Genomic DNA, 25,876 nt, shown 5'->3' with positions numbered 1-25,876 from the left:
TATACTAAATAACATATTATTTCTTAGTTTTAGATATAAGAGTATTATAGGCAGTTTGGGATGTGTATTAAGTTTAATATCAAAATGAAAAACTAGATGATGGGTGTATTAAGCAATGGGTGTGTATTAAGAGATTAGGGGTGTGTATTTAAAATTTCTCGAAATTTTATTCAATCAAAGAGAGGTAAAACAACAAAAAAGGGAGGACGTAAGACCAATACCCCTTAAAAATAATAAAAATGCAAAAAACATTAACAAACCATAAACATGGTAAAAGAGTAACCAAAGTCCAAAACAACTAAACGTCAAGACGTACGGTAGGAGTCCGATTACGTGCAAGGTATCTTGAACTCGATTGACATTGCTTTGTCTTGACATTTTTGTGTTGAAGTTTCGACAAAGCACAAAGAAGTCTCTCATCTGATGTAGTTTCATTCTCATGATACCAAGTTTCATAATTGATCTCAGCAGATGAAACATAATGTGTATGACCAAGAGGTTCTTCATTTTTCAAGTCACCCCAACAAACCCTCTTAACCGGATGTTCTACTAGAGCAGAATCTTCATTGTCAACCAAAGTGTTTGAGTGGAGTCCAACTAAATTTTCTTGTTGCACTTTTGCCCGTTTCTCACTTAACTCATTGTCATTAAACCAACCGTTGAGAACCATAAAATTGAGGGTATATTTGTCTAACCACATAATATGCACTTCAAACTTTTTTTTTATTTCTGAAGTTATTAGATTAAAAAGAGTAACTTAAATAAATATGAAATTATTTTGAAAAATATATATTATTTGTAGTTATTTTCTTCATAATAAAAAAAAGAACTAAAAATGCTTATTTTTCTTATTTGAAAATTATTAAATTATTTTCAACTTTTTTAAAAACAAATTCAGCAATTTCTAATACAAAAAAATGTCATAGAATTAAAATCTGATGAAGAAACAACATTTAAAAAAAAACTAATTGAGAATTCTTTTTAGGTGATGCTATTAACACACCTCATCTATTTTCTCATCCACACATTTTAATTTTATTTACAACCTTGCCACTTGAAATTGTTTTATGATTGACTATCATCATAGATGAAGTGTGTTAATGGCAAAAAAGGGTAATAATAGCACCACACTTCTTTTTTTGTGTTCAGACATATATACCCTCGATGTTAACTGTCACATCCCGACCCTTAAATTTTTACCTTATTTACTAGCTTGGTTATAATAAGAATTTTACCGTCTTCGTCATTGAGGTTATAATTTAATTGGTCCCTAGAGGGGTTTTGGGGGACGATTATTTCGGAGAGTTTTTTGTAGGAGAAAATTATGACGACGGTAAAAATGGTAAATTTTAGCTAGTAAAAGGTAATTTTTATTAGGGTATTATTTTGGGGTGTAAATTTTTGGTGGAGTTAGGTATATTTTTGGACTTGGACCGGGTGTGGAGGCCCAAAGCATTTCTTTCTTCTCTCTTTCTTCTCTCTTCCTCCCGGTTCTCTCTCTCCCCGAGTCCCTCCTGCTGCTAGTCATTCCGGCCGCTCGTCCGCCGCCGTCCAGCCGCCTGGGACTGCCGCACCGGTCCCGTTCGGTTGCCCTCCGACCCAGCTACATCCCTGGACCGGTGACAGCCACCCTAGCGCCGCCGTGAAGGAGTTCTCTCGCTTAGAACCTCGGGCTGCCCAAAGTCCTCCATCGCCGGAACTCCCTCCTCCGGCCACCAATCCGGGCAAGCTTGGTACGGTTTTGTAGGTCTCTAACCCAGCTGCCTTGCCCTAAAAGGACTCACTCCGGTTCACTTCAGGTAAGGAGAAATTTGAGGTGGAAGTTCTAGGGTGATTTGGATGTTTTTGCTCGATTGGCATAGCTAGGCTTGGATTTTGGATTTGTGCTAGTTAGAAAAGTTGTAGAGCATGAAGAGAGGATTACTCTGTCAAAATTTCATAGGAATTGGAGGTCGTCGGAATCGGCCTCCGGCCACCGCTGCCGGCGGGGTTGGCGCCGGCGCCGGTTGGGAGATTTTAATGTTTTTAAATTTAGAATATTAAGGGGAGTTTATTGAAGTGAATTATGGAATTTTTGGATGAGTTTTGGATAGGTTTATGATTTTCCGAAGTGTGGTATTTTTGGCGGTTGATTAATGTAGAATCCGGCCGAAGGATTTAAGCCATTAATCTGTGGAAAGTTGTAATTAGGGCTACCGGTATGTTCGGTGAAGTTTGAGCCATTATGAGTTAGGAATGGCGAAGTTGGGCAATGATGAGTGTGTGGGAGGCTCACGTTTAATTTTGCCCATTGTGTTTAATTATTGGATTTTTTGTGGGAAATTAATTATATATTTGGAACAGGACGAGAGGAGGCCTGAGCAGAGGAAGCTTCGGAGCGTCATCAGGCTTAGGCCTAATTTGTGAGTGGACATTTGTGTTAAATTGAAAAGCATGCGATGAATTAATTTGTTGATCATTTATTTCTTTTCCTGAGATTTATTTTCTTTCTCGGATATTTGGTAATTTTCCTCCTTTGGAGAGATGCCGAAAATGAGATTTTCGGTGGATATGTTTATGGATATTATGAGTATAGTATGTATATAAATGCTAGCTAGCCATACGTGCTTGGTCCGTCATAATGAGGTAAAATGCCATTATGGCGTGACGTGAGTGTTAGACACTAGCGTCATAGCCCTATATGAAAACTACTTTTTTTTCTGGTTTATTTAGGTTTTCATATAGGGAGTCCACGCGTATATAAATACACGGTCCTCTTCGGTCATAATGAGGAAAAATACCATTATGGCGCAACGTGAGCGTTAGACGCCAGTGTTATAGCCTTGTATGAATTTCTATTTTTCTAAATTGTTTCTAGGATTCATACAAGGAGTCTGACGAGTGTAAATACATAGGAACATATGATTATATATAATTTAGCCTGAGAGACTCCATTTTATTTAAGTTGGTGACTAGTCGGAGCTAGTCGTGAAATTGCCAGTTTATGAGTTGAGCGCTTTTGAGCTGCCGCATGCAGTATATTTTCTTTGGAAATTAAAATGGGGATGCATAAATATTTTTATTAATTTATTTTTGTCCACTCACTCTAACGTTATTAAATGTTTTCCTCTGGGCCTTTCGTTTTAAAATGCCCAGTCTGCAGAGTACGGGTTGGACCTAGTAGGAGACGAGGCATAGTCACCCGATTTCCACCACTTTTCATCCGTAGGTTACCTGTTTAACCTACCAGTGTTTTCTTACTTCCGCTAGTGTCTAGTAGCTCTGAATACTTGGGTTTAATGTATATTATTTCGGTTGTGAGTAAAGGCATGTTAACATTTTAGAATATTTGTCGGAGGATTTATATTATATTATTTGGATAATTATATTTGATGTTTGGATAATGTTGTGTTGTTGTTGGTGGTGGTTATATTTGGGGAGCACGTAAGCTCTAGGAGTTAAGGTGGGATTGAATTTTTTTAGGAGTGTTTGCAGGTTTTCTTTAAGAAGGGTTGTCCATTTTCAAGGGAGGTTATGCCGAATTTTCGGTAATATCTTTCTTGGAGGTGGTCCCCGCACGACTTACTTCGGGTTTTAAGGTAAAATTCGGGGTGGGTCGTGTCATTAACGGCTCTCAACAGTGAGTTAAGTTAGAGACAAAGTCAAAAGTAAATGAGTTAAGTGATATTTTTGAATGTGAGTGAGTAAAGTGATTAACGAGTCAAAAACAGTGAATATTTTGTTGTTTTTTTTTTTTTTTTTTACTAAAATCAGCAATCCACCGAATCGAGGAATCCATCACACGGTTCACGCTTCTCTACTTTTTTTTGTTTTTGTTTTTTTTCAATGACTCCAACCCCGTAAAGAAGCAGCCCCTCACTATTCTCTCTGTCCGGAGCTCTCTCTCTCTCAAACAATGGAGAACTACTCCAACCACTCCTACCCGGACTCCCGCGAGTCCTCCCCACGCTCCCGTGAAATCGACTGCGACACTCCCTCCTGGGACGACCAGCCTCCGCCGTCCTCCGCCGCCTCCTCCTACAAGGTCAAGCTCATGTGCAGCTACGGCGGCAAAATCCAGCCCCGCCCCCACGACAACCAGCTCGCCTACGTCGGCGGCGACACCAAAATCCTCGCCGTCGATCGCAACATCAAGCTCTCCGCCTTCATTTCCAAGCTCTCCTCTCTCTCCGACTCCCCCGACTCCCCTCTCTGCTTCAAGTACCAGCTCCCCGGCGAGGATCTCGACGCCCTCATCTCCGTCACCAACGACGAGGACCTCGACCACATGATGATCGAGTACGACCGCCTCTACCGCGCCTCCGCCAAGCCCGCGCGTCTCCGCCTCTTTCTTTTTCCGATCAATTCTCCGCCGGCGCCGACCAGCTTCGACTCCAACGAGTCCAAGTCCGAGCGCCAGTGGTTCGTCGACGCCTTGAATTCCGTTCAGATCCAGTCCCCGGAAGGCTCCTCTCCCACCGCTCCGGTCTCCGCCTCCTCCACCAACCCCGATTTCCTGTTCGGATTCGATAAAGGATTCGCCGCCGTTCCGGTTGCGAAATTGCCTGATTCCGTCGCTCCTCCGACTGTTCCTGATTCGCTTGTGAAGAACACTCTGGCTGCCGGCGGACCTGAATTGGTCTCCGAACCGGCGCTGTCTCAATTGGAGATCCAGAGGCAGATTCAGGAGCTTCACAGAATGCAAATTGCCGCCGGTCACGAGCCGACTCTCTATCAGAGAAAAACCGACGAGCAGCTTCCGAATCCTCGGGGGGCTTACGCACCCGATTACTACACTCAGAAGCTTCCAGAAAACATTGCTCCGGCGCCCGGAGCCGCTCCGGTTCCAATGCCGGCACACATGCAGTATCCTACTGCTTATCTGCCAGAAAGGCACATGAACACCGGAAGTTATCAGGTGGCGGCGGCTCCCGGTGCAGGTGAGCAGCAGCCTGTGTACCTCATTTCCACACCAGGTGGTGGTGTATACCAGGCTAATCCGGCTCATAGACCGGCCACTGGACCAGTCGGGCAGGCATACTATGGTGTGCCGCAGAGAATGGTTCCGGAGATGTACCGTGACGCTCAGGTATACAATACGGCAGTTGCTGCTCAGCAGCAACAACAGCAGCAGCAGCAGCAAGCAAAGGTGGCTGCTTACAGTGAAGGGTTTGCACAAGTGGGTTATGACAATGCTGGGAGGCAAGTGTACTACACCACAGCTGGAGGCGCCGTGGCTTCATCCTACCAGAATGTGGCGCCAGTGCCTGTTGCTGTTGACGCAAGACAAGGTGGCGCCGGTGGTGCTTTGAATCAAATTCAAGACGGTAAGGTTGTTGTCTCCATGGCTGCGCAAGCATCTGCTATATGACAAATAGTAAATTACATAAATGCATTTTATTTATTGCCTTTAGTATCTTAATTTTACTCCTGATATGGTTTTGAGTCAAATAAAACGAATCAAGCATTTGTTTATTTAGGGTAGTTTGGATGTTGTTCGTTTTGAATATGGAAATGTTTTTGGTTGTGACAATTGACATTGTTTCTTGTGTATATGAAAACTTGTTTGTGGGTACATAATTTGCTCTCTTTTGTTTCGTTGGTCTTCAATTTGAAGTAGTGTAAAAACCAACAGATCACAATTGATATTAAACTTGAGGTAACATGTAGGCGGTGACAGGAACAGAGATTTAGAAAATTGCAATATTTAACTGTTATTAGGGTTGAATGGTCATAGTTCAATTGTGCTCCATGTTTTGGGATCTGCATGGAAACAACTATCATTATACAAAGGCTTGCACTTGTAGTTTTGGCACCTGTTAATAATGAATATTATGCAAGAAGAATGCTCAAGGTTTTTTTTTTCTTTTAAATTTTGATGAAAGCTCAGTTGCAATCAAAGTGCAGCAATTCACACAGTATATTGATTAATAATTGTAGGTGATTAGGCTTTAAGTTGTTTCCAGCCTGGATTTGTTTAGATTATCACATGATTCTTTCTGCCATAGCTATCCAAGTGGACTATTATATTCATTGTAAACTAAGACTATTTTATTGATTTTAATGTGCAACACGGGCATAAACAATTTGTTTATTGCTTATTGGTGTCTGCATCCAGAATTTTCCTGATGTATAAGCGGACAGTTTGCACTATTTCTTTTCGTATTTTTCCTGTCAAGTATGCGTATGGAAGGCGTCTAAAAGTAGGTCATGCATCAAATAGAAGAAAATTGGCAATCTTTAGAATTATTGTGCTAAGCACAAGGAAAAGCATAACAATCTCAAGGATCTTTCTTGTTCTGAGCATATTCCTAGACATATATATGAAGACAATGAGAAATGAAAGCCTCTTGTCATTTGTGATTTTCATGGTGTCATCCTTGCTTTAGGGTCATGCTAATCCTTCCAATTTTATTGGATTGCTTTTCATCTCTTTTTTGTTCTCTCTTTTTAGGGGCTAGGTGAAGAGCATGAGGGCTACAGTAAGAAACTGTGACCATCTCTGCAGAAGAAGGGTGGGTTCTTAATCACCCTATCATCCCTCTTGCTTAATTATTTATTTATTCAAAGTAAACTAAATTTTATCCCAACTGGAATGTCCTTATGTTCAAACCTTCAGGCCAATATATGTAAAGCATGATTAAATACATTGCATCAAATACTTCTATAGGAAGCTTATAATGTTCAAGTCATTGGATAGATCATGTGCTAATAGCACTAATTTGGAAGTGGGCTGCCCTAGTTTAAAATTTGTGATCAGGGTTTCCTTTGTTTCCTTAAATTGATATAATCTTACTTACCCTTAACATCAATGGTGAGTTTTGTTCTATCACCTGTTGGGTTACTTTCGATTTTCCATTCCCAGATGTATATATCAGTTAGGGTTGTTTAATGTTTATTAGTTCCTTAGATTACATCTAATTAGCCTTGTATTTCTCTTATGGTCAAAAGAGGGAGAGAAGTATGACATCACAGATTCAGAGCTGACCGAAATGATAGTTAACTGCATAGATGTGCTGGATTTGATTTGATCATGATTATTATAGGATTCAGCAATACAAGATTCGTCACTTAGTTTAGCTAATTATTTAGTCAGCAGTGCCTGGGTGTTCATTTCATGTTCATTTGTCATACAGCGGCAGCACATGCTATATAGTTGACAAAGTTTAGTTTTTTGTTTTCACACTTGATGAATGAGTGTGTGTGTGTGTGGGTTGGGGGGGATGAGGGAAGTTGAGTGAATGTGATCTTGAATTGGTCTACTATGTGGTTATAGATCCTAAATATGGTCCGAAAATTTATCTTCAATAATAGTGTACATATAGATTGTTACAGAGGAAAATGAAAAAGCTATTCATGAGGTTGCTAATACTTTTTTAATTGAACTTCTTGCTCTGTCCCATATTGTCCCAGCGACAGAATGCACTTTTGGAAAACTTTGTATAATATTGCCTAAATCTATTTCTTTCCTTCTTCCCAGAAGTTGTAGTTTTCAACTTATTGTGCCTTCTACCGAACATTCGTTCAGACATCTATGGATAAAATTATTAAACAAGAAATCATGTCTCAAGCATGATAAAAGGCTTTGCAGGTGTTGCTATAACCTTTTCTATTTCATGAAGATTGTCTCTTTCATCAAAAGCATGTTTTGATAGGGACCAGTCTTCCTATTCTATTTATATAACTCACTGTTACTCTCACTCACTGCCACTTCTATATGGGGTTTTGCTTCTGTTTCATTAATGTGTTAATGCTTGTAGAAGACCAGCTCGATGCAGAGGTGCGTGCACCATGCATTGGTGCTTGAATGTGATTTCGAGCTGGTGTATGAGTGTATGGAGTTGGTGTTGTATAGAAGTTGTCTACTTTTGGTGTATTGATTGGTTATTGTACCGTAATTGTTTCCCTCTAATGTTTGTATTTTATATAATAGATTTGTGCTTAGTTTGGGAATAAGATTCTTTTATTTTTTTTCTGGTCACCATCCCCAGGTTAGACAGTTTATTAAGTGACTACTAAAGCCTTTTGAAATGCCCAAGGACCCCCACATTTGACTGCACAATGACCTTCCCGGTGAACGTTAGGTTACCCTTTCCTGGGTGCTTGTGGTTTCCCTTCAAGCGCCACATCAATCGGAATGATTCCCTGAAGGAATAATTTCCTCAGGTTGCCGAGATCAGTGGTGTCATCATGGTCTTTCAATGATTTCACCAAAGCCAAGTTCACCATCGTGTTAGCGTAGTAGCCATATAGGTTGCTTCTAAGGTCTAACCCCAGATATGATAAAGAGAGGAAGGGGAGGGGGTGGCGGGTATCTATGAGATTGTTTAGGTGTCTCAATAATATCTATTCAGAAAACACAAGAGAATTTGGACCTCTCCTACGTGGAGAAGCCCTGCATATGATATGAAAAGCAGTAGCTCATTGAGACAGGCCATGATCAAATTCAGAAACTTTGGTCGTTTGCACCAAGTGCATTATTTATTGTCCAAACCATAAGTTGTGATAGCATAGATAAATCATTTGCTACTGCAACCAGAACCACGCCTTCCGCACGCTGACCACCCCGGCAATTGCCACCACTGCCACATCTTACTCCGCAATGGCTACCTTTTACTTTTAGCATAACTGTCGACACAGGAGGCACAGCACTGGCTAAAGCCAACTTCATAAGGGTCGACACAGGAGGCACAGCACTGGCTAAAGCCGTCTACATATGGGTCGACACAGGAGGCATGCACGGTTTCCCATTCGTTTGAACACTCATCATCCCCCTGAACTCTCGTTCTTTCCGAGGCAGGGAACAAGTTGGCTCTTTTTCCTTTTTCATTGTGCTTAATGTCGACATCTTCTGCTGGATAAGTCGCCACAAATTCTGATTGCTTCTCTCCACTGGTAGCAGTGAAACGATCATAGCCCTCACCTGACGATGAAACATCCGAAAGTATGAAAGCTGATGTGATCCAAGGCAATAATAGCCACTCTTCCTTGATCTGTGTATAAAACAAAAATAAGCTAGAATCATCTTTTTCCTCAGATCATTGTATTAGAACAAACAAGGGCCATTACCTCTAGGAATCCCGATTTCACATTGACCAAAGCCACAGCTTTTCCATAGGGATACTCCGGGGAGATTTCGATAGCTGTCAAGAAGTTCTGTTCAGTTTCCTGCTTGGAGCGGCTTCTGGTTTCATACTCAAGTTTTCTTCCAGGAAGGATGATTACCTGGACCATGAAAATACTTGACAGTTGATGATTCACTGCACATATGAACTTTAGTCCAGGTACACTTTTCAGAAGAAGCTCACCTTTCGGTTACCTACAATTTCGAAGATGTGGTCTTCTTCATCGAGCTTATTTGGCAAACGAAAGAACCAGTCACCATTCATCAAAGACCATCCAGTTCCAACAAATTCAGCCAGCATATGGGATTCACCTTGTGGAGTTGTCCCTATCACTTCCTTTTTGGGAAGACAATTGTCACTTGTTTCAACTATCAACTCCCTGTGATCACATCAAACATACAGAAAACTGAATGCAGCAGTGTATAACTGTATTTTACACCCGAGTTCATAAAACTTCAAGGTTCTGCAAGTGATGCTCGTATTGGAAGTTAACGTTTGTATGCAAGGTTACCTCATTTGAATGCTCATGAGTTCACTTTCAGCCTCATGCATCACGCATGCCCAGTGTTTAGCATTTTGAAACCTTCCAGAGAGTGAAAAGAAACAAGACTTCGACGAATGTGTTAGAACCATGTGCAGTCTGTATGGTGATGGAATTGGAGTGGTCCAAGAGAAAGCAATGCGCAGGCTGATGCGATTTGAACCCAGGACACTGGTATTTGGCATGAACTCTAACCACTTCTCCGCTTGCAGTTTAGAAAGTGACTTGAAGAGGTCGTCTAGAGTAATTGCAGATGTTCCCAGTAGTATAGGAGACTTTGATGTGGGAAGTACTGAAGAGGAACATGACATAAGCTCGAACAGAAGCTCTCCGGTAGGTTGGCATTGAAAGACAGCAATCTCTGTAGAGTCAGAAGAAAAGTCTATCCTTCTCCTGGTACTGAAGAACAGGTCTGGCTGTTTCTTGCTAATAGAGACAAAGAGGCTACCTTTATGCTCGGTTGGAAAGTTTCTCACCGCAACTATTTCCAGCATAACCTGAATTAGAATCAGGAAGCAAAAAATCTTGAGAGTTTATCTTTCAGTGCAAGCAAATTTAAAACAGATGTGGCAGGAGACATTGGAATTTACCTCTACAAGCATTCTCTTTGGAAGCTGAATAACATTCCTGTATGAGTCAGGTACAACTCCTTTGTTTTTTGGTATTTCTAGTTGGCTGAGATTGATGGTGAGGGGAGATGGAGTGCTGCCTCGGTACATTGCTCCAGCTCTCCAGTACCTTGAACCAAATGTTTCTTCCCATTGTTTGGTGGTCCCAGAAAACGCAACATCTAGCTTGTTACCCTTGGTTCGGTCAGAATCTGTGTCATCATGCTGTAAGACCTTGCCTAATATTGTCTTAAGATCTTTGCAGTAGGCAGCAGGATACAGTTGGTGAGAATGCCAGATGAGGTCAATGTCATAAGTCGGAACACAGAAGCGCTTAACTGACAACTGCCTGTTTCTCTTGATCAAATGCAGAAACCCTTTGTATCTGGCTACAGCTTCCTTGAGAAAAATGTCGTTTTTCACATAAGCTCCGGATACCTGTTGGATTGTTGTACATGTTATGAATGTGACACGCACATTTAAGGTCTTTGAAACCGCAGCATAGGGTATTTTTGTGTTTTGTTACCTGATGGAACAAAGAAATTTGTCTTTTGACAGCAGAAACTAGATCATACTTGGTGCTTTCTGAAACTTTGTGAATATCCAGGGAAGTGTCATCTGAGAAGATGCTGTTGTTTTGAACTTCATATGGCTCATGGGGATATAACTTGTTCCAGATTTGTTCAGTTTGCTTTCTGCAAGTTCCCCAAATGGAGGATACAACATTCTGGTTGTCAAGGATTCTCCCGTAGAGAGTTTCACAATCAGCTACATAACACACCTGAAAATCCAGCAAAGTAATGTAGCTTGGTAATTGTGACCTAATGTGTAGACCTCACACTAAAATACAGAAAGGTTGAGTGAGATTTTATCTGAGAAGTCTACCGGATTGAGCCTGTGACAATGCCAAATCCATTCACAATCAAGAGGCACAACCAGTGGAGCTTCTGTAACCTCAGATTCAATACGTTTGGCAAGCAAGGGAAGCCAACAATATTTGTACCTGAACTTGGCAGAATAAGTAAGCCAAAATGGTTGCAGAAAAAGTTTTAGCAGATGCGCAGTTGCGCTGAGGAAAACTGATAAAAGCAAGTCCAAATGTGATGAGCAAGGAAGCCTCCTGTTAACTTGCGTACCTGTAAATGGCCTTGAACAAAGCAGGGCCTTCATGGAGTTTTCGATTACGATCAACAACTGCTAGAAATTGCAGCTGTTGCTTGGCTTCAGCCACCAGGTCTATGCTTAGCACAATCTTCTGAGCTTCAGCCCACTCTACTTGTTGCTTCTTCTCCATTACTATAAGAACGTACCCCATCAACCAAGCAAGTAGGAAACTAGTTATACTTTAGACTCTCAATTTGAAGGGTTTTGAGTAATTACCGTCTATTAGTCTGAAAGAAGCAAATGAAGCTCTTCTGTGAGTGTTTAGGAGGTTGCTTCATTTGATTTTATAGGTGAAAAGTTCTGATGCCAAACTTGGCCTGGAACGATGTTGCATCATCACGGATGTTGTCTTAAATTGCATCACTAGAGTATAGACCAGGGTGCATACCACAACGGCTATCCATCTTTGTTAGATTGTGTGAGTACTCACACCTTTACCGTTTTCCCTTGAAACGGGCGGTTTTGGTGAGAAAATTGAAGAGGAAGTTCCTTGTGGAGATTGTATCTTACCTAGTGTTCATGATCAAATTGTGTGAAAAACTAATCTGATAGCCACAAGTAGAATCCATCCCAACTAGTTTCAAGTGGTGGTGGTGGGAAAAGCTAAAAATTGTAAGACGACTGACCTCTCATTCAGATTGGTTTACCAATATCGGTTAGGGGACTTACTTTTATATCAGTATGCAATAGCTAAATTAGACCCTCCTTGCAAACCTGCTGGATTGATCGTCAGGGACCCAGGGTCCCTAAATGCTAAAACACTTAATGTTATACTTGTAACCGATTGTGTGATCCATTGTTGAATGAAAATTGTTTTGTTGAAATTACTCATTAATCAATCAATTGCTAATTTGCTATCACCAAATGTTCAATATCTTGAGCTATAATCACAAGAGCTAGTGTTGAACAACAAGAACTAGATTTAATAACACATCAGATTATACATGGATAACCCCGTTTGATTAGGACTAGGCTATTCAGATAGACTAAGGTTATACTTACAAGTTACAACTTTATATATGATCTCATACAGTTAGAGATATCTCAGTAATACATTGATGATGTTTTACCTTAATTCGCTTTTCTTGTTGACGCTACTTCTCCTTTTTTTCCTTTTTTTAATTTTTATTTCTGTCGTATGATAAAGCTAATCCTCTACTTCATATGGAGCTGTTGCAAGGCTGCAGGTTTAAGCACAACCAGCAAAGAAAACACTAGACTGATGCTGCTAAGAGCTACCCTCATACACACCAAAGTTCAAAAGATAACTAGTATTAAGAGTTTTTCGGGCTCACTAACAATATCCATAAAAGGGCGTGAAGATCATTACTGAAAGCAGAGGCTGATCCTGCACCTGGAAGAGGTACTAAAACTGAGACATTACTTGTCAACCGCAGGTTCCATTGTCTGGACTGCTGGGGCTGTAACTATGGCTACATTTAGATCACCAGGGCCAGATTCAGCAGATTTTTCACGGATCTCCCTGTACTCTTGGCAAATTGCACAGAGATGGCAGAAAAAATGAGTAATGAAATCTTCACATGGTGCTTCCTACAAAATCACACAAAAGAAAAGGTGAGCCCACAAGAACAGCAGTTGGTTAACAGATTTATCAGCAATATATGACCATTCTTCCCTCCCAAGTGAACTAATTATCAAAATAACGATTCCTCCTGCTACATATGAAGCTATATTCTCTCACAGAACTCCCTTCCTAGTAGGCTGATTACAATTCAAAAATATATCAGGATTCTCCATACAAATCGCTAAAGTCAGATCTTTCATAATCATTTTCTGCAACGAAACTCTTATACTTGATTAGAAAAAAAAAAATAATATATATATATATATATATATTAGCACTAATAACAAAAATTTAAAAGCAAATATACCACAATATTAGTATACCTGGAGGTTATATTTTGCTCTTAGGGCCCTGCGGTAGCCACAAGCATAACATGCAACAAAGCATCCCGGTATACCCAAAAGAACACCATCAGTTAATAAGCAGCAGACGCTATTAACAAGTGCCCACAGAATAAAATGAGTCGTACAGGAGCCCATTAATGTTCCAGAGCCCAAAAACTCTGCATTCTTTCCAAACAGATAGCATGGGCAAAATAAACCTATACAACCTGAAAAAGTAAATGAAAACTTGCATTTAGATGATAATGGTTGGAGTATCACAAGCTGAAAACATGATGGCAGCAATTGCAGGCACATGTTTGTGTAACTGACAAGTGACAAAAATTGATACGTAGCTTTTAGGTATTAGAGCTTATTGAAATTCTATAAAGAACAAATGGCAAGTTTTCATTATACTACACCTACTCTTGTTTCCCTACAAGGTTTACTGATGAACATAAATTTCATATTCTATACATGATGAAGTGAAGGGAAAAAAACCATCTATTTAAGCCTTCTAATTAGATTTCACAATGTCTTAAAAGCTCAATGAATGATAATGACCACTAGTAGTATACACTATTTTACCAGGAGCCAATGGTTTACCTCATTATTTCCTCATAATCATATTTCAAATTCTTAATGAGTCAATCTTATTCAACTTGATCTACTTATCAAAACTTATCCTGGGAAACTCAAGCAATTGCTATTCTGAAAAAGCATGAATAAACAGATGCACTTATTTCTTTTATTACTTTATTGTGACCACTTTGTTGGTAGGTGAGAGAAATCTATGACTATTGTAAAAATCAAGGACAAGAGCAATTACAAACTTGATACATGAAACTATTTAAAGCTAGTACAACATTTAGCCTAATCTATCGATCTTCGGAACAAGTAAACCTGGATACTAAAAACCATTTACAATGTGATACAATAACAAATTAACTTATCCATCATGTTAATAGCCCAACTATGCAGTTTATACTACACTCAACAAAACCAAATCCAATCAAAAGCAACTCAAGATAGCAGCTCAGTACACAAAATCCAAGTAACAACCAGCGCGCCTAGTTTCTGAACTTCAGTACCTTGATGTGAACGTGGAACACATATATGGAACATCATTATTATGTAATATCAACTAAGAAACCTGTTAAAACTGTCTTTCTTTTTTTTTCCTTTCTACTGTCTTTAATTTTCTTCACCATGAGACTGTTTTAGTTTTGCCTGTTTTCCTCAAGGGTTTGTATACCATGGTATAGTGCAGTTAACTGCATACTAATTCAGAAAATGCATTGGTTTCTAGTTCAAAGGGATGGACTACCAACAACAAACTCCAAATATAGAATAAGAGCTGCGAGTATCGCATCATATGGTTAGTTAAACAACCAAAATCATCCTCTAGCTAGCCTTTCTATGAAGCCATTCTAAATGTGAAAGTATGACAATTCTTGTTTCCCTAATCAAGAGGCACCTTGTGATAAATCAAGGTCAGAAGGCAGAAAGTAGCGTACAGCTCTGCGTATCATCACAACATGCGCAAATTCCAGAAGACCATTGTATCGGCCCATCGACACTGTTTTTCTGCTTCGGAGGGTCTTCATTGCCTAAAACAAGAGCTGATCCAGAATCTGATTGGCCCAAGGGAATATAAGTCGGTGGTGCATAACTGCCTTGGCTCTTCATCTTTCCTAAAGCATTAGAGAGAGACAGAGTTACTATGTAAGGAAGAAAGAAACAAACGACACAAAATCTTCAATAACAGATATCTCAACCACCCAAAAGTAAAACTTCTTTAGTTTTTTGGTTTGATAAAAATTTTATTAAAGAAGAAACAAGTTCCATAGTAGGGAGGGAGATCAACCTGTCTCAAAGATTAACCTAAGAAACAACCAAGAACAATATTAAGTTCCAGGAAATGAAAAACAAGATTCATACCCGCGTCCTGTGTAGCCTACTGCGTCCTGGGTACTGAAATTTCCGTTGAGGGAGACGTCGTCGGAGCACCGGGAGAGGTGATGCGTTGGCTTTGTTTGGTGGCAGGGAGAGGAAGATGAAAGTGAATAGAAAGAGAAGAGACGAGCAGATATTTATATTTTTTTAGAATGGGGACGAGCGGATCTGATCCGAATGAAGGTGTATTAATAACTTGAACCAAAAAAAAAAAAAGGTGTATTAATAACATTAATATTTTTTTAAGAATGGTTAAATATATTTTCTAAACTTCTGTAGCTTTTGTTACAAAGAGAGCATCTGGCCTAATGGTTGGTGTCTATGATTATCACCAAAGAGAAGAGGTCTTAATTTCGAAACCCGTCACTTGTAAGTTGTTGATCATTTTTGTTTTTTTTTTTTTAAAATTACGGGTCACTGGCAGCAGCTTTTAAAACACTAGAAATTAATAAATTTTAGCACTTTTGTAACAAATTAAATCACATTTTCCAATATATCATGAAGGCGGGAGTTTCGTGATGCGTTTGCAAATATTTGTATTCTTTGTGATTCTCATGGAGCCAAATTGAGAGCAGTTGGCACCTTTTATCAGAAATATTACTGGAATGGATACTACTGTTGTTTATACTCATCTATATATTCATGGATACTACTGTTGTTTCCCCTAAATCCTGGAATGGATCTTTAATGATTGTGTTGCTGCCTCTGAAAAACATGGCAGTGTTCCCTCTGTTGGTCATGGAAGACTTGCTTGTCGGAACATGCTTATGTTTATACTTGTAGATGCTATGAAACATATGCATGCATGAAGTAAATTGTATTAAGAATATGAAGTTAAGTAGATTTGTCGAGGACATACCTTCCATGACAACAAGCAAAGAAAATCAGTTGATTACATAATGGCAAAGATAAATTATGCATGTCCTCTAAGTAGTGGCATTGTACATGGACAACCCGATTTGATTTAAGAAAGAACACATCAGATTCTACAAGGACAACCCCATTTGATTCGAAGGAGTATGCTATTCAGATAGCCTAAGGAGTATGCTATGCACCAATTGTCTCATGGTTAGTAGCCAAAACCACAACCTGGGGTTGATTCACAACATCATTTGCCGCCACAACTAGACATACATCAGCCTTTCCTCCATATGTTGCCATCCCCAACTGGCCAACACCACCAGCTACGTACAAGTACATTTACCACCTCTTACAAGGGCTTCAGCCTTCAGAAATCACAGTCATTTAAACCCTCACCACATCCTCTTCAAATTACATTTTCTCTCATAAACTGTGAGCCAGAGATGCAGGCTCATAGTTCCTGATTACTTTCGAGTATAACTGAACCATCAATATCTGAACCATCAATATACAGACACGAAAGTATTAGAAGAAGGCTTCCGACCATGTTACACCAGTCTTTGTACATCAAGTTCCACTTCCAAGCACTTGGAGTATTATGCAGTGTTGTATACATAATACATACCCCAATATGTGATGTACGTCAATATTTCTCATCAGGTATACCATTAGTCCATCACTGCATTTCTGCCTCTGCTAAAATGAAACCGGGCAGGAAAAAAAAAAAAAAAAAAAAAAGGACGGACCTTACCCTTAGATTTCCTATAATGCCATCTTTTATTTTCTGAAGCAGGTTCATCATTTTCAACATGGTTGCATTTTCCACTGTAGCTCACTGCCACAATCAGTAGGAGTGTAAAGTTGTCGTTTGTTCTCTCCTCCGCATCACTTATCAGGTACCACCTTTCAAAAGACTTGAAAACAGAAACAGAATGAATGCCCCTGCTTCAAGAGAATAGCTGGTAGTAATGACTAGTTAGAGACGCAAACAAGAAATATTTCAGACTATAAATCTTGAATAAAGTGTTTCTTCCTATCGAATCTGAGCATATACTCTCTTCTATTAACTACCAACAACAATGCAAAGAGAAATTAACAGATAGACTCTAAATTGACACAGTTCAATTACACTAACAAAGAACGAAAATGGGTAAAAGTTAGAGCTTTACTTGAAATACCACAGCAAGAAATCAAACAGGTCAGGATTCTCAAACATAAACAACCAGCAACCTAGTCCCTAGAGGCTTAGACAGTGAAAATGTCTGCAAGATTTATAGCCACCAAAGCTTCTCTAGAGAGATATATGTTTCCTGTGGTTATGGCACACTGTTGTTCCCCCATGAGAGATAAACTCTTATTTCACCATACATGAGTAAAAACATAATGAACTAAAACAATGACAGTTTAAACTTCGTTGAATACAATTAGTCAGAGTTTAGCTTACAGATCAAGAAGATATGAAACCATATCTCGTCATTTGTAGAATAAGATGTCAAATACTGAAATTAAGAAACATACTAGGTTCTTTACTCATGTAAAAGAAATCTTTTCATTTAACTTCAGATTACATAACAAGTCAAAAGAAATCAAATACAAATACAAAGTCAAGATACAAGAGGCAATAGAATCCCCTGTTGTTACAATTGAGAGCTAAACAAGTTGAAATTGTTGGTGTCATCAACTTACAATACCGTTTATAACTACGGGCATCAACCATAGAGCCCTTGCAAACCATTAGATCAAATACTTTTCTCCTCCTCAATTTCTCCTCGCAAGCAGTAACCATCCAACATGAAAATATCAGGCTCAATATCTCTTTTGAATCATCATCTCAAGATTGTTCCTAGATGGATCATTAACTCCATGCCAAGAGTCGATGACAATTCATACTTGTTCTTGTATTATCGCCCCCATAGTAGATGAGAATCTCTTGGAGACCAGGTTTGCTCCCACTAATTTTTGTTCCTTTTCCCCTGTTGCCATTACTTGCAAACATGTTCTGTCTCTATCAGTAACACCAGGATTCACTCCTTCATGAGTAGAGAATGTGCATATTGCTCAGATTTTCCCTCCATATCAACTTCCAGCCACTGCTACCTCCCTTTCTCCCACTGTCCACAGTCGAGGGAATTTGCTGTGAAGTAGTGCATTCTTGTTGCTTACACATGTAACTGTTCTGATCTCCTCTGTTCGCGTCTCATCCTCATTTTTCACTTTGATTCAGCACAAAGCCAAATTCAAATTCGGTGAATGGTTAATGGTGAACTCATCCATTAACCAAGCACCATGGTGCTCATCAGTAATATCTCTCTCATTCTTGCTCTTCTCGTATCCGAACTTCCTCAATGCCAACTTTGCGAGAGTTGCGTGATTGGGTTCAACTTTTCGGCCTGGAGTTCAAGTAAATGGAATCCTGGTGAGGGAAATTGGAATGCTGATGCATTCTCCCTATCTCCCAAGGAGGCTCATTACATGGCGTGTGGTACATTGATTTGTTTGAACAAAGAGATGACGGCTGAATACTGCTTAAATTTCAAAATTTGAATAAAGATTTGACTGAAACGTATAACCCAACGCCTTTGAAGCAAATCGTCGAACACCTTCTGGGCATACTCAAGATTAATGACTCTGGGATCTATGGGTGGTGGGTCTCTCAGAAATTTAGGGTTCAGTTGGGTGGTGGTAAATTTGGCTGGCTTCCATGATAGGGAATCAATCATAGCCCAGTAATCTTTCACCATAATAACAAGCGTAGAGTGAAGACAAGCCATACCTCATCCGCTTCTGCGATCAGAAATAAACGCCGCCGTTTTGCTCGTCATCTTCGGAACAAAAGCGATTAGATTTTGAGCGCAGTCTCACTCGTTTAGGGTTCTCTCTCTTTATATACAGCCCCTTTTGACTCGCTTCCTTTCGGGTGTCATACTGTCATTTACTAATTACTGTGGTAGTTAAATTCTTACCTCGCTTATTAACCACGTTTAGTTTTTTACTCGGTATATAGATCGTGGGGTGGGCGGCGCTGCCGGGTTTGGCGCACAGCGACGAGCTGGGTGCTGGATCGTGCGTGCGGCGGCATTGGGTAAGCGGCAGCGCTTGGTTGCTGGTGTGGAGGGCCGATCTGGGAAATTGAAACGGAGTAGGGCTGCGGCTGAGGCTCGGCGGCCGTCGCTGGTGGGCTGATCGGCAGAGTGCGGCGCTCAGAGAAGGTGGGTGCCCAGAGCAATTTTCTGGGTCGATGGGTTTTTATCTGTTGTTTTTTCTTATGTTACTGTTTTTTTCCGTCTCTCCGTCAGCTTATGTTAGAATAAAATACATGATAACGTGAAAGATAAATGTAATTTAAGAGAAAATAGTAAAGAGAATAGTATAGTCGTATATTATTTATTAATATGGGAACAGAGTACCGTTTAGGTATAAGAACGAATACATCATCCTATTTTAACCTATAAGATCAAGACACACGTCACAGAATATTCTAGACTAAACCTTTGCTTAATCGATCATTAGGCAAAACCAAGTAGCTTCAATTTATTTACTCAAGAGATTATACGTTAAACAAGGAAAAGATTGTGTTCCCCCAGCTTGCTACTAACAAATATACAATACATGACACGCAAATATATAGATCGGAGGACCTTGAAAATTGGTGACCCAGTGTGGCCGCCTCACCTTGCAACCCCCATGACCTGCCGGAACTAAATTTGCCAACCATTAAAATTTGATGGTCATGATGACCAACCAATCAAACACTGTCAGAGAGAGAGAGAACAAACAGGGAGAGAGAAGAGACAGGGAGAGAGAGGGAGAGAGAGAGAGAGAAGGAGAGATGATTGGTTGGTCATCATGACCGTCAAATTTTGATGGTTGTCAAATTTGGTTCCGGGCCTGCCCTTCATGCTTTTATAGATGTGAAAGTTTTTCCATATATAGACCCAAAGTATCAAAGAAACTACGCAGCGTACATAGAAAAAAGTAAAAGGGATTGTTACTAAGGGAGCCTTTCTAGTGAGGACTTTTAAGTTGAGGACTAGTTGAGGACTCTTAAGTTGAGGACTAGTTGATGACTTTTCGGTTTATGGTTTAAAAAACCCATTTTTCGATCACATTTTGACATCTCATCCGTTCAGTTTTTAGGTTTATATGAGTAGATCATTTCTACAAATTTTCAGCCAAATTGGTGTTCGTTAAGATAACAAACTAGATCAAATTCATGGACGAACCAAATTTGTCAAATATGAACCGGTCAAATTCATAATTGATAAATCACACTTACGAATGCCTTAACAATTTTCAATATAGCTGAAAATTTGGAGAAATGATCTACTTATAAATACCTACAAACTAAATGATCAAGATGTGAATATAAGATCGAAAGATGGGATAAGCCGAAAAGTCCTCAACTTAAGAGTCCTCGCTAGAAGGGCTCCCTTGTTACCAATAGCATAATAAGTACTATTTGACCTGAATCAGTTTGGTTTAGACGAACAAATTTGATGGGCAAGTTATGTATGGTCTCTATTACAAAGAGAAAAGCTGCGTCAAATGGTGAAGAGAAGTGGAGAGATGCATCTGTGAATGCAGAGCGAACACGATCATCGCTTGGGAGAAACTGGAGCAAGGATAAAAACTCAGCAAACTGATTGATGAAACTTTCTGAAAATCCCATTGAATCAATGGAGGATTCAGGCTTAGCACATCTGACCAATTTCTTCGAAATAGCTTTGACGACTAGCTCGATCAAATCGGAATCATCCCTAGCACATATAGACAATGGCAAATCATTAATATTTTGGTAAGCTCAAGTGAGAGAAAAGGATACTGTGAAGGGATTGAAAATCAGGACAAAAAAGTACGTAAAATATCATAAATTTAACATCACGTCCGATGAGCTAATATCATCTAATCTTTCATTTAACTTATAAAAAAATATTGTAAATTTAATATACAAAACAGAAAATATCATGGTTGGTATGTACATGTCACTAGATAAATTGTTTAATTGCTCAATAATTATGTCACATCAGCTAGGAAAATTCAAAGCTACTCACTTAGCATTTGACTAGTTCTAGACATTAGTGATTTAGTGGCAAGTTTGCAGAGATCAAGTTACCTAAAGGTGGTAGAAGTTGAATGAAACCCAGATAAATTAGAAGCTTTTGACAAAGCATCCTTCCAACTGAGTCGTCGCTCTGTTTCAATCTTGTCTTTGATTTTTTTTTCAAGTTTGTATCCATCCTTCTGCAACCGTATGTCTGCTGGTTTAGTGTCGTAAAAGATCGGAATGACATGTGCTGCATCAATTCCTTCCTTGCATTTCATAATATGCACAAGTTCGTCCAAGCACCATGCGGAAGAAGCGTACCGTTTTGAGAAAATGATCACATAGATCTTTGATTCCTCGATTGCTTTCAGAAGGGCCGGTGCAATTTCACCTCCTTTATCAAGATTAGAATCTATGTAGGTGTTGATGTTGTTATCAACTAAAGCCTTGTGGAGATGGCAAGTAAAAGTACGGCGGGTGTCGAGGCCTCTGCAATTGATAAAGACATCATACTTTCCTTCGGAGTGGATGCCAGAAGTAGAAGAGGAAGCCATGTTGTAGAAATATGTATAGGGATCAAAACCTGCAAATAATCCTATGATTTGGAAATAATTAATAATGAAAAAATTCAATACAACGTTATATGTTTGGATCATAATTAGTTAGAAGCATATCATATATATTAGGAGAAAATTAGATAAAAACCCAAAATGCTAGACCTCTTTTAAGATAAACCCATAAATTATTTTTTTTATTTTACACCCACTCCACATAAGCAAACATACCATATAGAGCAAATGTCTATAATTAATAGTTTTCTTCATTTTTCGGTTTCTCTAATTTGCCCTTCAGACAGTAGAAAGCTAAATTTGGTATATTTCTCAATTTTAGCATCAATTTGAAACTCAAATACTAGCTAAAATTTAGTTAGATTTAACTTCGTCATAATCAATTACATTCTTTAATTTCTTACCTTGTTATTACTAACTTGAGTGTATATATATAGAGTGCGGCTATTGGGATCTCCAAATTTGCTCAATGTACCTCTCATTCTCTCTACACCTCCGTTTTATTTTTAAATACAAACATTTGCTCATTAAACCTCTTTTCAAATTCCTAAAATAGTCTTGTTTATGTAATTCACATATATATTAATATATTACTCATTACAACTCTTATTCACTCACTATACCTCTAATTCTTTTTTTTCTTTTTCTTTTTGAATGCGAACATCCATTCCCGACTTCCATTCTTTAATTTTTATTTTTTTTTTCTTTTTTAACGCAAACCTCCATTCCCGACCTTGATTTCTTGATTTTCTTTATTTTTTGTATTTTTTATTTTGCATAAAATGTCACTAGATATTCATTTTTTGATTAAATTGTAAGAAATAATTTTCAATGACATCAATATTTGAGAAAAGGTAATTCGAATCATAAAGAATACTATTCTTTTAAAAATTTAAAAAAAGAAGGATTGTGTCTCAAATTTTATTTATCAATCATCAAAAGAATATTCTTACATGAACTATTTTATATTTTTGTTAGTTTTGTATTTTAATAATTGATAGATCATAATTTTTGTTAAAAAATAATTTTTTTCTACTTTGTGTATGCATGCATGTGACATGTATGATAATATAAATATATAAATGCTTTAATAAGTATGTGGTAAAACTACAAAATAAAAATCAATAAGGAAAATAATAAAATGTAATCCATTATTATTGAATTAGAAGGTTTAGAGAGAATAAATGTAATATTACTTTTTGTTTAATTAGTGTCTTTAATAGTCATTGTGTAAGAGGATAAATATGTTATTTAATAATTCATAATCAAGTGGGGTCAAGTGAGCAAATTTGGAGGTCCCAATAGCCGCACTCATATATATATATGCTATATACAGAAGTATGTCATTTGTAATAGGAAGATACTTTTCATTCCTAAGCTCACATTTGATGTCTCTCTACATAATCGAAAAATGTCTAACTGTAAGGTACACATTCTTGTTATTTGATTAATTTTCTTCTTTTTAGGTATATTATTATATCATTTCTCATCCTAATCGAGAGAACATTTTACTCTCTACTACTTACCTTTCTAATGTACATATTAAATAGGCCATGATATGATAATATACCTAAAACGAAGAAACTCAAAATTGGGTTTAGGGTATAGGGTTAAGCTATAGGGTTTAGGGTATAGGTTCAGGGTATAGGGTATAGGGTTTAGGGTTTAAGGTTTAGGGTTTAGGGTGTATGGTTTAGGGTTTAGGGTTTAGGGTATAGGGTATAGGGTTTAGGGTATAGGGTATAAGGTATATGGTATAAGATTTAGATCATATATCTTATTCATATTATATTTTACCTTATGTATAGATTAGAGAATGAATTCTTTTAATCTATATATTTTCATAAAAATAAAGAAAACTACATGATTCTTGTAAATTGATTGAAAAATGTTAGTGTTAAAAGAAAAACTGATAATCAAGGTAGACAACATCAATTAAGCTTATTTATTATATTGATATGTTATAGTTGAATGGTGGCAATTGTGTAAAATTTAAAAAAAATAAGACATAATATTTATCATAATTGATACATTTTAGATGTCTATCAGATATGAATATTATATTAGTTTTATTGAAAACTATTTTTTAAAATTGGGTGTATATGAAAATTCCCATATATATTAATGATAAAAACAAATTAAGAAGCTAGACACTTGTATAGGAAATTAACAAAACAGATCACACTGTATGAGAAGAAAGAATATATACCAGAGATTATGTTGCTCTTCGGAGGTTCAGCTAGCTAGCTTTGAGGTTGGCTTCAGAATTGCTGGGGTATGAATAAAAATTCCAAGGAGATTAAGGACTTCCAGGATTTTTTTATTTTTATAGATGTTTGAAGAAGATGAACCAAATAAAATATAGGAAACATATCGACTTGAACGGGTTCTTATCTTTCAATAATCCATTACAAAATTAAATTGTTAGAATCATACCCAATAATTCACGTAAAAAAAATTCAAATTCATTGAAATATTGATCAACTCTAACTCATGCCGTACGTACTCGTTCATACCAGTACGTGATTATAGTAGCAAGCACTGAGACACGCGAAGCGAAGCGTGGAAGACTTTTTATTTTATTTTATTTTATATTTATTTAGAAGAATATCATAACAATTCAATAATTAAAAAAGATGATCATAACAAGTTTTATTATATAGTAATATATGTTTTTTTTTGTGATCAAAAGGTCATACAATTTAAATCAGAGCAAGCAGTACAAAGACGATGTACCTTTGTAGGGTCATCAGAAAACATCGTCTTGCAGAATTGCAAGTCCTATACTAGATAAAAGATAAGCTTTGAGATCCTAAGTACACTCACCTTATAGTGATTAAGCACAATTATTTTATAGGTGAAACTAGGTTTCGGAGAAAACTATCAAGACTCTATGAAAATCACTAGTTACCTGGACCATAACTCATTCTAAATTAGGGGCCAAAGCCCAAATTCATCCGCCAGAACCCAATCAGATGAAACCCTAGTTGATGCAGCCCAAGCCCAACTCCTAGAGAAGCCTTTAGAGAAGCCTTGAGAGAAACCCTAGCAACCTTCATCTTTTCCCCGTCGTCATCACCATCAGATAGCAGCGGCGCCGTTAGAACCAAATCCGGAATCAGAGCCAGAGCACCACCATCCTCCCCAACAGCGGAAATATGGTGAATACCTGGTGCATGGCCTCTTGCCGAGATCTGAGACGCAAAGATTTGAATTGAGGGCTCCTAACCGTCGCCAAACAAGCCACCTCCAAGCGCTCCAATCCTCTTCAACGTTCCCATTTCATCCCAAGCCACAATTCGATCGGCTTGTATTGCTTCCTCTCTTGTATCAAACCCAAAGGCATGAACAAAAAGAGAACAACCAAGACCTTTGTTTAGGAGATTCTGATGAACAAAGTCGCCATCACCACCACAAGTTGGACTCGACATCCACCACCGCCCATATAAGGCACGATAAAGCCATCCATCACTGCCTTTGATTGGAGAAAAAGAGACTGAAGAAGAGATCACCTTCCTCGTCAAAAGAGAATCACCGTTGCCGATCAGTTTGAGAGTTTTGTCGACTGCTGCCGCTGCCGAGTAAAACCCTAGCAGAGCTAGGGAGAGAGACATTTAAGCTAGGATGTTTTATATAGTAATATATGTTCAAATGCTTTCAAGCTTGAAACTAAGACACTAATCTTTTATCAAAGAAAGTCCAAAGTCCAAACCGTAAAAGATAATGTGCTAAAAGGTTACACCTTAATTCCACCTCAGAAGCCTCGGTGCCACTTCAAAAGCTTGAAGGCTTCAAGCTTTTGAAGAGGTGTAAGCAAAAGTTCTCGCCTCACACATTCATATTTAGATTAGGTACATATATTCATACTCGTTTAAAGTACTCAACATCATGCATTATATGGATAGGTTTCTATAGGCCCGGATTTGAATAGAGATAGAAGAGTCTTGCGACTCAGGGCCCAAAAATCTAAGGGGTCTAAAAATATTTTTTTATAGTTGTCCAAAAAAAAAATTATAGTTTTTTGGTTGTGCAATTAATCAGACAAGTATGGAAAAGAGGTAAAAACTTAATGAAACTTTTTAAGTTTCAATTTGAAATCAAATAATATTTTAAGGTTTTGTTTG

At 38.3% G+C, this 25,876-nt stretch overlaps 3 protein-coding genes across 4 annotated transcripts; 1 reads left to right on the top strand and 2 right to left on the bottom strand.

Annotated features, from left to right (window-relative positions):
• Nucleotides 1-3,859: 3,859 nt before the first annotated feature.
• On the top strand, nt 3,860-6,981 carry LOC101299383. The gene is made up of 2 exons (XM_004299774.1): nt 3,860-5,306; nt 6,434-6,981. Exons 1-2 carry the CDS (start codon nt 3,896-3,898, stop codon nt 6,442-6,444), a joined length of 1,422 nt encoding a protein of 473 aa, XP_004299822.1. The 5' UTR covers nt 3,860-3,895; the 3' UTR covers nt 6,445-6,981.
• Nucleotides 6,982-8,506: 1,525 nt separating this feature from the next.
• Nucleotides 8,507-11,547, bottom strand: LOC101299090. The gene is made up of 8 exons (XM_004299773.1): nt 11,390-11,547; nt 11,139-11,256; nt 10,780-11,034; nt 10,236-10,691; nt 9,616-10,142; nt 9,288-9,483; nt 9,049-9,204; nt 8,507-8,972 (listed from the first exon to the last, which is right to left on the bottom strand). The coding sequence occupies exons 1-8, from the start codon at nt 11,545-11,547 to the stop codon at nt 8,586-8,588; spliced, it is 2,253 nt and encodes a 750-aa protein (XP_004299821.1). The 3' UTR covers nt 8,507-8,585.
• Nucleotides 11,548-12,318: 771 nt separating this feature from the next.
• On the bottom strand, nt 12,319-15,438 carry LOC101298605 (protein PLANT CADMIUM RESISTANCE 10-like). 2 transcript variants are annotated; one of them, XM_004299771.1, is made up of 4 exons: nt 15,264-15,438; nt 14,840-15,016; nt 13,326-13,552; nt 12,319-12,968 (listed from the first exon to the last, which is right to left on the bottom strand). In XM_004299771.1, the coding sequence occupies exons 2-4, from the start codon at nt 15,009-15,011 to the stop codon at nt 12,798-12,800; spliced, it is 570 nt and encodes a 189-aa protein (XP_004299819.1). In that variant the 5' UTR covers nt 15,012-15,016; nt 15,264-15,438; the 3' UTR covers nt 12,319-12,797. The 2 variants fall into 2 exon arrangements, with proteins under 2 accessions (XP_004299819.1, XP_004299820.1); XM_004299772.1 differs by lacking the exon at nt 15,264-15,438 and having other exon boundaries at nt 14,800-15,229.
• Between the last annotated feature and the right edge of the window lie 10,438 nt (nt 15,439-25,876).

Source organism: Fragaria vesca, linkage group LG5, assembly GCF_000184155.1.
Source record: "Fragaria vesca subsp. vesca linkage group LG5, FraVesHawaii_1.0, whole genome shotgun sequence".
In the NCBI taxonomy this organism is placed as follows: domain Eukaryota; kingdom Viridiplantae; phylum Streptophyta; class Magnoliopsida; order Rosales; family Rosaceae; genus Fragaria; species Fragaria vesca.
Note: the sequence above shows the minus strand (reverse complement) of the source record. Positions and strands in the feature narration are given on the sequence as shown.

What these genes read in the sequence shown, in the direction of transcription:
- LOC101299383 (XM_004299774.1), top strand. Translation starts at nt 3,896, where the DNA reads ATGGAGAACTACTCCAACCACTCCTACCCGGACTCCCGCGAGTCCTCC.
- LOC101299090 (XM_004299773.1), bottom strand. Translation starts at nt 11,547, where the DNA reads ATGGAGAAGAAGCAACAAGTAGAGTGGGCTGAAGCTCAGAAGATTGTG. An exon ending in ATTGTCACAGGCTCAATCCG is followed by an intron (nt 11,035 to 11,138) that starts GTAGACTTCTCA and finishes CTGGATTTTCAG; the next exon opens with GTGTGTTATGTAGCTGATTG. An exon ending in AAATTTCTTTGTTCCATCAG is followed by an intron (nt 10,692 to 10,779) that starts GTAACAAAACAC and finishes ACAATCCAACAG; the next exon opens with GTATCCGGAGCTTATGTGAA.
- LOC101298605 (XM_004299771.1), bottom strand. Translation starts at nt 15,011, where the DNA reads ATGAAGAGCCAAGGCAGTTATGCACCACCGACTTATATTCCCTTGGGC. An exon ending in TTGTGATGATACGCAGAGCT is followed by an intron (nt 13,553 to 14,839) that starts GTACGCTACTTT and finishes TTACTTTTTCAG; the next exon opens with GTTGTATAGGTTTATTTTGC. An exon ending in GAGCAAAATATAACCTCCAG is followed by an intron (nt 12,969 to 13,325) that starts GTATACTAATAT and finishes GTGATTTTGTAG; the next exon opens with GAAGCACCATGTGAAGATTT.